Genomic DNA, 12,900 nt, shown 5'->3' on the forward strand with positions numbered 1-12,900 from the left:
CACATGCGGAGTAGTTTGGAAACATTTGACAAAATGTTTGTAAAACCCTGAAAAGTGGGCCGCAAAAAAATTTCACAATGGTACCTCAACTTAAGAGTGGCCAAACTTAAAAATTGTCTTGCGATAAGAGTTGCCTCTCGGCTTATTGTTATGGTTTAAGTTGCAAACAATAATTTGAGTTACAAGCATTCATTAATTGGCGTAGAAAATCTCCCAGTTAACCCCGTAATATCTGCCCAAAAACATCTGGTCTTACTTACTAGCATTAGCTTATAGCTAGAGATCAACATAATTTTGTTTTCCGACCATTGTAACAAAGGGTATGAGCGCATCACTGCTGGTCTGCACCATACTGAAGCAGAATGCGTCTAACACCGGCCATGAATGGTAAAATAATATTTATAAGGGGAAAATGTATCCATTAAATCATGGTTGAAGCTGCTGATGGTGTGTTTGACAGAAAAGCAGCTGGAAGGAGATATGGTAGAATTCCACTCTCCAAGGTAAACACTATATACTATTATTGCGTTACTTCATGAAACTTTTGTAGTTGTTAGTTTAGTATTACATTTTATTGTACTGTTTTTACGCAATATTTATTATCTAGAATAGTTTTTCTCTTCAAAATCCAAGTTACCGGTACATGTTGAAATTGTGCTGTTTGGGGGAGGTTAAGCACCAACTAAGTTGATTTCAATCAATTTCAATAGGAAACATTGATTTGAGGTGCAAGTGTTTTGAGGTAAGAGCTCCGTCGCAGAAGCAATTAAGCTCATAAGTTGATGTAAAACTGTTGTCAGAATTGTTACTGACAGTTTGGTTATGTTTGTGTTTTCCTGTGTGTTTGTGTTTTTGCCTGTCAGCGCTCTTATTTTAGTTCCACTTCCTGCATGTCTCCCTGAGCGCTCGTTTCTTTCACCTGTCCCTGATTGGTCGCCTGGCACACCTGGTTGCAGTTGCCAATCAGGCTGCTATTTATGCCTGCCTCGCCCTCCAGTCAGGGCCCGATGATTGTTTCCTGTTGTCTGATTCCTGACAACTGTATTTCAAAGGTTATGATTTCATTCCATTAACTCTGCCTCGCAAATCGAGCAAGCAGCCCATGACATGACTGTGACGACCGGGACGCATGATGATGCGAGTGTTGTTCTCCCAGGAATGCAGACGGCTTCGGACTCAGCGTGCAGGTAGGAAAAATTATTTATTAAGAATTAAATCATAAGGGAACAAACAACAACGTGCTCATAGCACTTAAGACAAAAAACAAAGGGGCTAGCGTGGGAGCTAGCAAGAAAAATAGCCTAGCGTGTACACTAGCAGGAATAGAAATTGTCGTCAAGTGTTGCATCAAGCAAATTAGGAAGCCAGACTGAGTGAGGCCAGGGCAAAGACTAAATAGCCCTCGGATTAGTGCCCGGACAACAGGTGAGCATCCCGAACACTAGCCAGAGGCAGGTGTGTGCAATATGCAGTCATGGCAACAGAAACAAACAAACTCAAGAGGTGCTGAAAACACACGTAACTTGAAAACATAAACAAACTATGATCCGGGCAGCGGATCATAACAATGACAAGGAAAATGAATCTAATAAGCAATTATACTGATAAGTGTGCACCTGGTAGACAGCTATGGTTCTAGTACAGTTGTTTTACAATGAATGAAATTATTTAGACATTTTGTGTTGTTGGAAAAAACAATCCCAATTAGTTGTAGAATTGCACAAAACATTGTCCTTCAACAATATTTCTATTCCTCTTCATACAAAGCAGAATATTTTAAAGGGAGATGTAGCAAATTGTCTTACAACTCAAAAAAGAGGGACCCTTACAAACTAAAAGTTTAAACACCAACACCCTTTTGTTAGAAGATTTCCGGCTGAGGTTTTTACAACGTCAACATCAAGTGCATGAGGCCCCTGTCCTTAGACCTTAGCCACAAAACGTACAGTAGTCCTTTATGAAGCAGCTACTGTTATTCAGTCAGTGTGAGACAATGCATGTGCTTATACAGCAGAAGATTCCCACTCGACGGCGTTCTCATTTATCCAAGGCTCTGGTCACTCTCTTCTTTTATCTTCTCCATCTTGGACTGATATCAGAGCGGTTCTCCTGCTTTTATGTGTCAGACAGAAAGCGATGAAAGCTGTCGCTCTGTGACGCCACAAAGCTGACAGTCATGGCGGCAGGAGAGCCGCTCAAAAGAAAGCATTATGGATTTGGGAGCGGTGACTTTTCAGTATTTGGGGTACAACCCTCTTCAATTTCAGTGTGTGTTCTGAGGTCACCAGTGCCACAGTTTAAAAGTGGAACTTTCAACTACCTGCTGTTTGCTGCAAGGCTTAGCTTCAGATCAAAGTGTTTGCGCAGTACAAAAAAGGTCACAAATAGCCACAGTGGCGGATTTAGAACTGAAGACACCATCCATCCATCCATTGGAACGAAACCGCTTGCAGAGAGGTGGAACTTTACTTCCGTGTTCGGATTACATTTGACTGCATTGAAAACATAAAATGTAAATGGTTACACTAAATAAGATGGAATAAAAGTTTGGCAGAAAAGAAAGAGGGTAAGCAGGAAGTCTAGAGTCAATTTTTATAGAGGACTTTCACGTCATCAAAACATGTCAGGACACTTTTATAACCAAACACACACTGTAAAAAATTACCGTAAAAACTACAGCAAGCAATTGTTAAATATCAACAGTAAAACCGTAAATTCAAAAATAGTTTATCACAGTAAATGCAGTGGATTCCTGCAAACCAAGAAACAGTAGATAACCTAAATGACTATGGTTATAAAATGTAGGATACACATGACTTTACTGTGAAAAGAATTAAAATATTGTAATGTCACAAACATGAAAATGCTCATTTACAGTATTATTCTGTCTAAATTAATTTACAGCATACCTTAATTGTTTTAGGGGTTTGTCTTAAAGTATTAGCCTAGTTAACTTTTGGCTAACAACATGTTTTCTTGTATTTTTGTGGCAAGTTGTTTCAGACATTGAGGGGTTTTGTCGATGTGCTTCATTGTAAACTGCATGGACATGAACCACGCTGTGTGTTTAAGTGTGCTGGAACTGGTTGCCAGCAGTTATTTGACAGATAAGAAGCATTTAAGGCTCATTTTTTATAGCTCACTTGAAGGACCATGTTGCGGAAGGCCATGTTGTGAGTTGTCCAGTGAAAGGTTGTACAAATACTTTCAAGTTAATGTCCTCATGTACCGCTCACATGTCTTGGAAACAGACATTTTGCAGATACTAGTATTGGTGACAGGGCAGCATGGTGATGCAGTGGTTAACACCTGTGCCTCACAGTGAGCAGGTCCTGGATTCGATACCTGGTATAGGGGTCTTTCTGTGTGGATTTTGCATGTTCTCCCCGTGACTGTGGGTTCTCTCTGGGTACTCCGGCTTCCTTACACCTCCAAAGCGGGCACCTGGGGATAGGTTGATTGGCAACACTAAAATTGGCCCTACCTTGTGTTACGGTAAATTCCTGGCAAACATAACTGCCAGTATTTTACCATAAGTTATTTAGTTTTTTTGGTAAACAGGTTAACAATATATCAGTTCTTTTCATACTTATTTACCGTAAGCAAAAACAGTCATAAACTGTAAAATTAACAGATTTAACATGAACATACCGTAATGTTCTATATATCCTGCTTGTATTTTTTTTACTGTGAATTCCTGGCAACCACAGCTGCCAGTATTTTACAGTAAATTGTGCAGATTTTTTTTTTTACAGCGCACACATCGGGCTTCACGATAATACCGCTACGTGTCAAATCCGGTTTAACTATCATAATAAAATGAATTGTCTTACAATACGTAATTTATTTGTCAAATATATTTTATAATGAAGTCTGTGACATTTCTACCGAAATAATGTTTTCTGGTATATTGAAATAAAGTGTAAAATCTTTTACAACATGTTCTGATTGATACTATGCAATTACAGACTATTTATCAGTCTGATTATTACATTTTATTAATCAATAGAGAAGGTTAAAACATTGGCATGCAGAGATATGAATACCATTAGCTTGTAAAACATGTGATGTACAGAATATCAGAAGCATTTATTCAGGTAGAAATATTACAAATTACATTACCAAACATCTTTGACAATCAAAGCATGATCAGAACAATCACATTTTGCAAAACTGGTATCTAAACATAGTGTAACTCCTCATAGTGTAACTCCTCTCCTCTGAATGCAAGTGCTCCTACAGCAGGAAGACAGATTCTGTATTCCTACAAAATACAAAATCTGGGAAGACAGGTTTTTTTTCTTTTTTTTAAATATTATTAAGAGCGTGTTTATGTCCTTTTTGTGTTGAGTTGTTTAAAAAAGCATGATGTTGAAAAACATTTTGTCAAAGCAAACTAATGCGATTAATATTGTGTTATCTATGAACAAACTGTGATTAATCGTGATCAAATATTGTAATTGTTTGACAGCTCTAAATAAAATTACATTTATTTCTGGTCTATCTCACATATAAAGTAAAAACATGAATTCTGTGAAATGAAGTGAATTATATTTATATAGCGTTTTTTCCTCAAGTGAATCAAGGCGCTTTACGTTGTGAAACCCAATATCTAAGTTACATTTAAACCAGTGTGGGTGGCACTGGGAGCAGGTGGGTAAAGTGTCTTGCCCAAGGACACAACGGCAGTGACTGGGATGGCGGAAGCGGGGATCGAACCTGCAACCCTGAAGTTGCTGGCACGGCCATTCTACCAACCGAGCTATACCGCCCCAAATGATGCTCAATGTTACATAGTTTACTGACTGACAGATCAGACACACTTGTTTACATGTGTTGAACAAAACTCAACCATTCTTCATTAAAATGTGAAGTATTCTGTCCCTTATTGGTATGTGAACCTGATAATACACTCACTTTACTATATACATAGTACATATTTACAGTATGTATTATATCATGCCTGCAAACTACCCGCAAAGACCTTTCATTTTAAACCCAACTCACTTTTTTAAAGTTACGGTAACTTTTGTTGCCATACTATAGGCTGTTGTTCCATATCGTACACTAATGACTGCCACAAACAATGATGCAATGGAGTGCATTGAGGAGTAGAAAACTTAAAATCTCTTTAGTTCTTCCTACCGAGAAGAAACTGGTCGACTGCTCGGCCAGAGTGTTCATCACCTTTCAGCTTTTGTTTTCTAAGGATCCCGCGACCTCGAAAGGGACAAGTCGTAGAAAATGAATGGATGGAACTTCAAGCAACCCTCAAGACCAGGTTGCCATTGTCTGATTTTATTCATTTCATTTCATATTAATCTGGTGAAACTGTATAACTATTAGTGTAATGGTAAAAACTGTCTGAGAAGCGTCAACAAATTTTTACTGAGTCTGAAAAAAAATTTACATTTTGGAAAGCCAAATAACACAACACCCAAGCAAATTTGTCCAAAATTAAAAACGCATTTGTAAAATATGAAAGTCAAGAATTTTTTTTTTTTTTTTTTTTTTTTTCTAAAGTACCAATGATTGTCACACACACACTAGGTGTGGCGAAATTATTCTCTGCATTTGACCCATCACCCTTGATCACCCCCTGGGAGGTGAGGGGAGCAGTGGGCAGCAGCGGTTGCCACGCCCGGGTATCATTTTTGGTGATTTAACCCCTAATTCCAACCCTTGATGCTGAGTGCCAAGTAGGGAGGTAACGGGTCCCATTTTTATAGTCTTTGGTATGACTCGGCCGGGGTTTGAACTCACAACCTCCCGACCTCAGGGCGGACACTCTAATCACTGTGTTTTCTGTTCTGTTTTTTGGGCTGTTTCAGTTGTCTTTTCCACGTTAACCACGAGAGTTGCAATTTGCCCTCATCTTTCCGGCATCATTAAATACAGTAAACCCTTGTTTATTGCGGTTAATTGGCTCTGGACGTGACTGAAAGAATTGCTACGAATTAGAAATTATTATTATAAATTGAATATATTCAAGTATTTGCATAAAAAAAAGATGTACCCTAGTAAACTAAGTTTCTTAACACAACGAGAGCACTTTGGACATGACATAATGTAGACATTGTCACCTTTATACACTTTAATCTAACATAGTAATGCTGCCTGAGGCTAAGCCAATCAATGGCCACGATACTGAACAGTGTGGTCTGATTGGTTTGGTCTCATCTATTGGCCAATACTACTGCAGTATTGATAGTTAAAAAAATAAAATAAAATACCTAAAATACGATAATAAAAAAAAAATTATATAATAAAGCTGCAAACATCAAATCGCAATGTGGCCATGCAGGGACGGCTGTACCTACTTTTGTCCCTCTTGAACATTGCATATTATTCCATTTTGTTAGTCTTTGGTGTTGTTTTCTCCTCGTCCTCCTAGTTTTGGTCATTTTCTTTATAGGCCTTGTGGATATTTTGTCTGATCCACATTGTCAAAAGCAGGGACAATTTTTTGCCCGTCGTTTCATTTCAGGGAATGTAGATTTAACGGTTAAAAAAAAGTAGCAGGTCAGTCGGCAGAATTTTGCGGTAAAAATAACAATGGTACTATTTTCCAAGTTACAGTCACTGTAAAAAACAAGGAAAAAAACACCATAGATTTTGTGTAAGAAAAAAAATGGCACCTCGGTCGCCAAAATGTTACTGTAAAAATAACAGTTGTACCGCTTTTCAATTTACAGCAGTGCACTGTACTAACAGGGAGCGTAGATTTTACAATAAAAAAGTAGCAGCTCATTAGCTAGAATTTTGTGGGAAAAATAACAGCAGTACAGTTTTTCAATTTACAGTAATGCGCTGTAAAAAATTGCCATACATTTTAGAGTACAACGCATGGCACCTCAGTCACCAGAATTTCAATGTACAAACAACAGTGGTAGAGTGTTTCAATTTACAGTAATTTGGTGTAAAACCATTATAACTTTGACGCTGAAATTCTGGTGACTTAGCTGCCTGTTTTTTGTTTTTTTACCGTAAAATCTATAAAGGTTTTTTTTACAGCCCAAGTAGTTGCCATCTATTTAACCTGACAATCTGTGCTACCTAATAATTATACAGCATACATTTTATAATAGAACATAACATGAGTTAACATGTCCATTTGATGCACTGATTTTTTGAAGCCCTTTGTGTAGCTGTCAGCTGATAACAATGTGTGGCAAGGCCATGCAAGTATCTCTTCACAGTTATGCCTGTCTATGTTTTTGTTTGATTTACCAACCTGATGTTGATCTGCAGCCCTGCGATGAGGTGGCGACTTGTCCAGGGTGTACCCCGCCTTCCGCCCGATTGTAGCTGAGATAGGCTCCAGCACCCCCCGCGACTCCGAAGGGAATGAGCGGTAGAAAATGGATGGATGGATGTTGACCTGCATTCATCAGTAGAAATATACATTTTATTTAGGTCAAAACATTACATTCCTAAAATGGATGACACCCTTTTAAGCAAAATATATATTCTCTTTTTGAGTCCATCATGACTTCCTGCCAGCTCTAAGGGGTCGCCCCAGTTTCAAATGTCAGATGTCTCTATTAAGGCAACTGCCTAGTGGTCAAGTCAGCTGCAGTGTTTCAACGTTAGAGGCTCTATGGCTCCCCCTCCGGGTGGAAAGTGTAATTAACTTTGAAGTAAGTAAACTCAGAGCACTTCCTAACATAACAAAAATGAGTTTTCTTTTTAACATGCATCTTTTTATGATGTGGCGAGTTTTCAGAACAACAAACTACATACAAGAGTTGTCCAGGCTGGTCCAACAATTTAATACGTGGGAGAATCACTGGCATTGACAGGGTTGCTACTCCACATAATACAAGAGTCATTTTAAATTTCATTTTCAAGTCAGAACTACTCAATTGTGTTGCCCTAAAGTAGTGGTTCTCAAACTTTTTTTTACCAAGTACCACTTCAGAAAAAACTTGGCTCTCGAAGTACCAACATAGTGAACCGCATTGAAATACAGTAGCGTAGTAGGCCTAAGTATTCATTAAACAAAGTTATATTTAACAAAAATATTTAATATGTTTGGCCACTGTAACATTACACACAGTTTGAACAGTAACACTGTGTTTGAATACCACAGTTTGAGAATCACTGCTATAAAGCAAATGGCCTAACCAGTGGTGAGTGCCTACTTCAACTTTTCTATTTATTTGTGTTGGATGTTTCTTTAAGCGCTAATACATTTTTTGTTTAGGAAAAAACTACTTTAAGAAGTGTGGGTCGTACATGCAAACAATTGCTCATTTAGGCTAAGTTAACAACATGCACCAACACACATAAAAGACAATATGGAAAAGTCAATACCACTAAAAGTGCTTGATGTTTTCTGCATGGTAATTTCTCCACCTACAAAGGGGATTTACCAGGTTGTGTGCATGTGTCTGTGCGTGGCTGCACAGGGAGCAGCTCACCATTGTTGGAAAAAAAATTAAAAAATAAAACTCAAGTTAATCACAAAAAAATACATTAACTACATTTTGTTGCCATCTCGTGTGTGCTGGTACAACAATAAAGTTCCTTAAATTTACACATTATTTGCTTAAAAAACTAAGTAGGCTACATCCTATGTGTGTCATGTAAACATCACATTATACATGAATGGTATTGCAAATGTATAATTTAATAGAGTTTTAACCATTTCAGTTGAGTTGAGTGTGACCTTTCATTCCTATGGAAGCCTTTTTCCACCACTAAGAAACAAACAAACACAAAAACAATAGTAAATCTTAATTTTGAAGAAAGAAAATTAAATTCATGAGATCAGAAAATCGAAATGATGAGATAAAAAAGTCGAAATTATGCCAGACTAATTATGCATATAATGATTTTTTTAATGTGTTAATTTTGACTTTTTATCTCATACTTATGACTTCTTACCTGATAATTATGACTTTTTGTCTCATAATTTCGACTTTCTAATCCTACAATTTTGACTTATTATTTCAAAATTAGGACTTTCTTATATCATAATTTAATTGTTTTAATCTCATAATTGTGACTTTTTATTTCGTAATTTTGACTTTTTATCTCATTGTTGTCCCTGCGATGAGGTGGCGACTTGTCCAGGGTGAACCCCGCCTTCCGCTCGAATGCAGCTGAGATAGGCTCCAGCGCCACCCGCGACCCCAAAAGGGACACGTGGTAGAAAATGGATAGAAGTGTGACTTTGTAGCTCATAATTAAAAAATTTTTTTTATCTCATAATGACTTTTCTAACTCATAATTTCGACCTTTTATCTCATAATTGTGACTTTTTAATCTCATAATTTCGACTTTCTTTCTCATAATTATGACTTTTATGTCATAACAACTGACTTTTATCTCATAATTTCGACTTTTGTATCTCATAATTATGACTTTTTATCTCATAATTTCTATTTGTATCTCACAATTATGACTTATAGCTCATAATTTTGACTTTTTCTCTCAAAATTATGACTTTTTATCTCATAATTATGACTTACATTGGGGGTATTTTTTAGTGGCTTCCTTACATTCAGGACCTTTATATATACTCATACCACGTGACATGATCAACTATAAATATCTTCCACCTCTCTATTTAAAATTATTGTTCCCTGTCAAGTCGAGTACAGTCAGATCACACAAACAGAAGTTTCCGTGAAACATGTATTACTGCGCCCGAAATAAAAAAATTCCATTCGTGCGTCCGTCTAATTTTAATTTGTGGTTAAAAACTCACTTTCTCTATCGCTCCACTCGGTCGAACTCGTCACTTTCCGACGATCCGGAATCGAAACCAAATAAGGAGGTGTTGCACCGGATTCAACCTTTTATGGGCTTGAAGACGCTCAATCGGAATTATCTTTAAAAGTGCGTGTAAATATTAACATCATTGATGAATACATTAATGTCGGTTCCTATTTCAAGTCCGTGTCGATGTTTTTGCGGTGTTCAATCTTCCGCGTGGACGTGGAAGTGGCTCTTTTTTTATTTTATTTTACTCGTCACGGAGCTTCCTTCCCAATCAGCACCCACAGCCCCGCCCACCGCCCACTCCTAATATGGTAAATGACGTCAGAGGACATTGAAAAGGGTTCCCCCTTTAAAGAGGCGCTGAAGTCGGGCCCGCTGTTCTCCGCAATAACAACACTGCTTCCAACTTCGGTGTCACAACCACGGAGCTTACAGCCATGCAACATCACCCTTAAACACCAACCATAGCACAAAAGTGATCATTTTATCCAAGATGACGGCTAAAACTCTGGAGAAGGTGCAGCCTCTGAATCTCGCGGGGTTTGAGAGTTTGTACTCCGTGGAGGACATGGCCGCCGGGTTGCCAACTTCTGTTGCCGTTTTTCCCAACTCGGACTTAGGATCGCATTACGACCAGATGACTGCAGGTAAGAACTGGTTTGAACTGTGAAGTCTCGTCCCATGAGTTTTCCTCAAATCGGATCCATCATCCCCATTGAGATGCTAATGATCTTATTTGCTCGCAGATTCCTTAATGAGCGCAGAGATGAGCGCAGAGAGGCGTTCTCTGGACTTCTCTTACTCCAACGGCTTCTCCCAACCTTCTTCTTCTTCTTCTTCTCACCGCAACCAGACTTTCACCTACATGGGGAAGTTCTCCATCGACTCCCAGTATCCCACCAACTGGAAGCCCGAAGGAGTCATCAACATCGTGTCGGGCATCTTCAACGTTGCGCATCCTCCTCCTCCTCCTCCTCCTCCATCTTCATCCTCCGCTTCCCCCGTTTCCGCCGGGTCCCCCACTCACTTTTCCGGCGGCAATTTGAGTTGCACCATGGCCGCGGCGCACCACCACAACCAAGCGGAGATGGAGCACCACCACCAGCTTTACTCTCCTCCCCCGCCCTACTCCTCTTCTGCGTGCGGGGAGTCGTACCAGGATCCGTCCGCGTTCCTGTCCACTCCCTACCCGCCACCGTCCTACTCGTCCCCGAAGCCGCACAACAGCAGCCAAGACGCGCCGGGTCTCTTCCCGATCATCCCCGACTACCCCGGCTTCTTCCAGCCGGCGTGTCAGCGCGACATGCCAGACCGGAAGCCGTTCGGCGCATGCCCGCTCGACTCCTTCCGCGTCCCGCCACCTTTGACCCCGCTGAACACGATCCGAAATTACACCCTGGAAGCAGGAGGCCAACCGAGGCTGCCCTCTGCCTACAGCCCCCAGAACCTGCCCCTGAGGCCGATTCTGCGCCCCAGAAAGTACCCGAACAGACCCAGCAAAACGCCCATCCACGAGCGTCCCTACCCGTGTCCGGCGGAGGGCTGCGACCGCCGCTTCTCCCGCTCCGACGAGCTGACGCGACACATCCGCATCCACACCGGACACAAGCCCTTCCAGTGCCGGATATGCATGCGCAACTTCAGCCGCAGCGACCACCTCACCACGCACATACGCACGCACACCGGGGAGAAGCCGTTCGTCTGCGACTTCTGCGGACGCAAGTTCGCACGCAGCGACGAGCGCAAGAGGCACACGAAAATCCACCTGAGGCAAAAGGAGAGAAAGTCCTCCACGGTCTCGTCCTCATCATGCAACAGTTCCACGTTGGAGCGCACCGCAACAAACGCGATTTGTTCCTAGGTGGGACTGTGTGGGTTTTTTTTTTTTTTTTGGTTTGTTTTTAAAAATCCAAAGCACACTAACCCACAAATGGCATCAACAATCAAAACATATGATTATGAAACTGTTGTGAATTCGACTCAGCGCGTAATTACGCACAGCCCTGCTCCAAGATGACAGAAAGACTGCAGTCACGTTTGCACTTTGTCTACTTGACACGCAATAGCCGACATTAAGCAAGGCGGTTGTAATATAAAGGGGATTAATAACATGCGTTGGAAATAAAATGTCTTTAAGTTATTTAATCGTGTTGATTCTAACACGCACTTCCCCTATATAGTGCCTTGTCGTGGGTTCTGAATTAAGGACGCTTCTAATGCAATGTATATTTGTTTTTTAATATGTAAAGTTGAAGACATTCTATTTTTGTACTCTTTTCGTCTTGTGGTAAATATAATGTTGTACATGACGTGGTGGACTTGTAAATACTCATTCCTGACATGTGTTGTGATGTGTGTGTGTGTGAGATTAATTAAAAATGACTCTTAATACACATTTAGGATTTGTATTATCATTATTATCGTTATCATTATTATTGCTTGTTATAACGGTAATGCAGATATGCGCATGAAAGAAAAAACACCCTTCCCCTTAAGTGCAAAACTTCAACTATACATACCAAATGACTTGGTAAATTCATACAATTTGTTTAAAACACGTTTAATAATGTCTCTGTTTGTTGTGCAGTATAATCATAAATCATTCAAAAAGAAAATAATTCAAATAAAATAAGTTAAGAAGACTTTTGTTGTCAGAATATTAAATATGCACGCTTTGTGCATCAACAACATTTCAGGCTGCATTCTGATGATTATCAGACATATAGAGTGTGGATTTTTTTTTAGTTAGACACAAAAAAAATTTTTTTAAATGCGCATAAACACAATCTGAAAAACAGACCTCTACCTGACAGGATGCCGTGAACAACTCACTGCCGCATGGTTGGACATGTATTAAACAAATGTATTTTAACACCAAAAAAAACAATTTTGCCTTCAAATTTGAATGAAAATAGACAGAAAAATTTATTAAATATCCATATTCCTCTAGTCCATTGGTTTGCAAGCCACGGCTCTCGTGGGTTGGGGCGGTATAGCTAGGTTGGTAGAGCGGCCGTGCCAGCAACTTGAGGGTTTCAGGTTCGATCCCCGCTTCCGCCATCCTAGTCACTGCCGTTGTGTCCTTGGGCAAGACACTTTACCCACCTGCTCCCAGTGCCACCCACACTGGTTTAAATGTAACTTAGATAGTGGGTTTCACTATGTAAAAGC

The 12,900-nt window shown here is 39.8% G+C and overlaps 1 protein-coding gene and 1 long non-coding RNA gene across 4 annotated transcripts; one reads left to right on the plus strand and one right to left on the minus strand.

Moving 5' to 3' along the window:
- Positions 1–990: 990 nt before the first annotated feature.
- Positions 991–11,637, plus strand: egr2b (early growth response 2b). Of its 2 annotated transcripts, none has more exons than XM_061967124.1 (2): positions 991–1,187; positions 10,476–11,637. In XM_061967124.1, exons 1-2 carry the CDS (start codon positions 1,130–1,132, stop codon positions 11,588–11,590), a joined length of 1,173 nt encoding a protein of 390 aa, XP_061823108.1. In that variant the 5' UTR covers positions 991–1,129; the 3' UTR covers positions 11,591–11,637. The 2 variants fall into 2 exon arrangements, with proteins under 2 accessions (XP_061823108.1, XP_061823107.1); XM_061967123.1 differs by lacking the exon at positions 991–1,187 and adding an exon at positions 10,120–10,376.
- On the minus strand, positions 2,857–11,432 carry LOC140679142 (uncharacterized). 2 transcript variants are annotated; one of them, XR_012050711.1, is made up of 3 exons: positions 11,255–11,432; positions 7,235–7,381; positions 2,857–3,444 (listed from the first exon to the last, which is right to left on the minus strand). It is a non-coding gene; the product is annotated as an uncharacterized lncRNA (long non-coding RNA). The 2 variants fall into 2 exon arrangements; XR_012050710.1 differs by lacking the exon at positions 11,255–11,432 and adding an exon at positions 10,193–11,101.
- Positions 11,638–12,900: the final 1,263 nt, after the last annotated feature.

The sequence above is a fragment of the Nerophis lumbriciformis genome, linkage group LG11 (assembly GCF_033978685.3).
Source record: "Nerophis lumbriciformis linkage group LG11, RoL_Nlum_v2.1, whole genome shotgun sequence".
Classification (NCBI taxonomy): Eukaryota; Metazoa; Chordata; class Actinopteri; order Syngnathiformes; family Syngnathidae; genus Nerophis; species Nerophis lumbriciformis.

Bases quoted from the DNA above. Each gene is read 5' to 3' on its own strand.
- egr2b (XM_061967123.1), top strand. From the start codon at position 10,223: ATGACGGCTAAAACTCTGGAGAAGGTGCAGCCTCTGAATCTCGCGGGG. The intron at 10,377-10,475 runs GTAAGAACTGGT...ATTTGCTCGCAG, and splicing joins TTACGACCAGATGACTGCAG to ATTCCTTAATGAGCGCAGAG.